This window comes from Echinops telfairi, unplaced genomic scaffold (genome assembly GCF_000313985.2).
Source record: "Echinops telfairi isolate 266 unplaced genomic scaffold, ASM31398v2 ScPeMD7_7424;HRSCAF=8462, whole genome shotgun sequence".
In the NCBI taxonomy this organism is placed as follows: Eukaryota; Metazoa; Chordata; class Mammalia; order Afrosoricida; family Tenrecidae; genus Echinops; species Echinops telfairi.
The window spans coordinates 21,810,597-21,812,246 of record NW_022111324.1 but is presented as its reverse complement, the minus strand read 5'-3'; the positions used below and the strand labels follow the sequence as shown (position 1 = coordinate 21,812,246).

The 1,650-nt window shown below is 47.8% G+C and overlaps 1 protein-coding gene across 1 annotated transcript in view; it reads left to right on the top strand.

Annotated features, from left to right (window-relative positions):
* The first annotated feature begins 22 nt into the window (after positions 1-22).
* ACBD6 (acyl-CoA binding domain containing 6) overlaps positions 23-1,650 on the top strand; it is a 188,020-nt gene continuing 186,392 nt past the window's right edge. Inside the window, exon 1 of the mRNA XM_004706695.2 lies at positions 23-360. Within this exon, the coding sequence (XP_004706752.1) occupies positions 136-360 (225 nt within the window). The 5' untranslated portion in view covers positions 23-135. The remainder of the gene's footprint in view (positions 361-1,650) is intronic.

Genomic DNA, 1,650 nt, shown 5'->3' with positions numbered 1-1,650 from the left:
GGGAGAGCAGAGGGGAGCGGGAGCCCCCCAGGAGCTCGGGTTTCGGACGGAGGCTGGTTTGGGAGGCCCGGATCTGCTGGTACGTCCGGCGCGAACTGGGCTGACCCGACCGAGAGGGGTGCTGAGCCGGGCGACATGGCCTCGCCCTTCCTGTCCACCGGGGCCACCACGGGCGACAGCGGCGGCGAACTGAGCTCTGGGGACGACTCTGGGGATGTCGGCGAATCCTTGCCGAGTCCGGAGACCGAAGCGTCGGGGAACCTGTCCGAGCTGTTCGAGAAGGCTGCAGCGCACCTCCAAGGCCTCGTTCAGGTGGCCAGCCGGGAGCAGCTCCTGTACCTGTATGCGAGGTACAAGCAGGTAAAGTCGCAGGGACCGGGTAGATGTGGCAGAGAAACCAGAAGGTCATTTTTTTTTTCCTTCCCCAAACCGACAACATGCATGGTTCATGGGGTCGGCTTAGTGAAGTTTGTGTTTGATTTTTTTACATCTGCTGGGGATTAGCTCTTTCTGGGCCTGGGAAGGTCCAGTATACGCTCCTTGAAGGGTTTGTCGTTGGACACTGAATGATCGTTTTTTTACTGTCTTCTCAGACTTGTTCAATGGCCTTGCACAATCTCTGAAATATGGATGTAGTAAACAGGGTGTTGCAATACAAAAAGAAAGTACATCGTTTATTATGATGATTTAAAAAGCCAAACCAACCATCACTTCTTAAGACTTATCTATTAGATGCAGTTATAATTTTCTTTCCATCTAGGAAAGACCGGATCAGATCATCTTCTGCTTTTACAGAAAAAGTAACTAGTCCCCAGAGAGAGTAGGTGACATGCCCAGGGTCACATAAGTAAACTAGAAGCTTTATCCGTTCTAAGGTTTTAAATATCATTCATGAATACAGAAGGTGACAGAAGCAAAGGATTGTTTAATCAATAAATATTTGTTCTGTATCTTTTTTATTAAAAATTCTTAAATTGTGATGTATGTGGGGGTTTTACATTTCAGAGCATTAATTTTGTATTCAATAGTTTAAACTATTTTTCAAACCTACCAGTACTTGCCCGGTGCCCTTCCAAACTCTCTTCACCTTCTTGTGAATTACTGTCTTCCCCAGCACCAAAAGGTCAACCCTGTAGCCCAGAGGTCCTTAGCCTTCCCAATGCCGCGACCTTTAAATGCAGTTCCTCATGTTATGGTGACCCTCCAGCCATAAAATTATTTTCATTGCTACTTCATAACTGTACTTTTGCTTCTGTTATGAATGGAGTGGCCCCTGTGAAAGGGTCGTTTGACCCCGGCCAAAGGGGTGGCGACCCACAGGTTGAGAACTGCTGCTCTAGCCTATTGCTCTACTTCATCTTCTCTGCCTTGCCCTCCCCACTCTCTAACCTCCAAAGTCTGTTCCCTTTGGTCTGAACGTCTTTGTCTTGCTTTAACACCTGCAAAACACAAGTGTTAAACCTCTGGGGAGTACATGCAGAAGCAAGTGCTCATGATGCTTGCCTGCCAGAGATTCACAACGTATTTGAGTAGTTTAGATGTATACAAGTGAAAAATCAGTGCAAGAGATAGTGGGGAGGGAGGGGGAAATGAGGAGCTGATGCCAGGGGCTTAGGTGGAGAGCAAATGTTTTGAGAATGATGAGGGCAA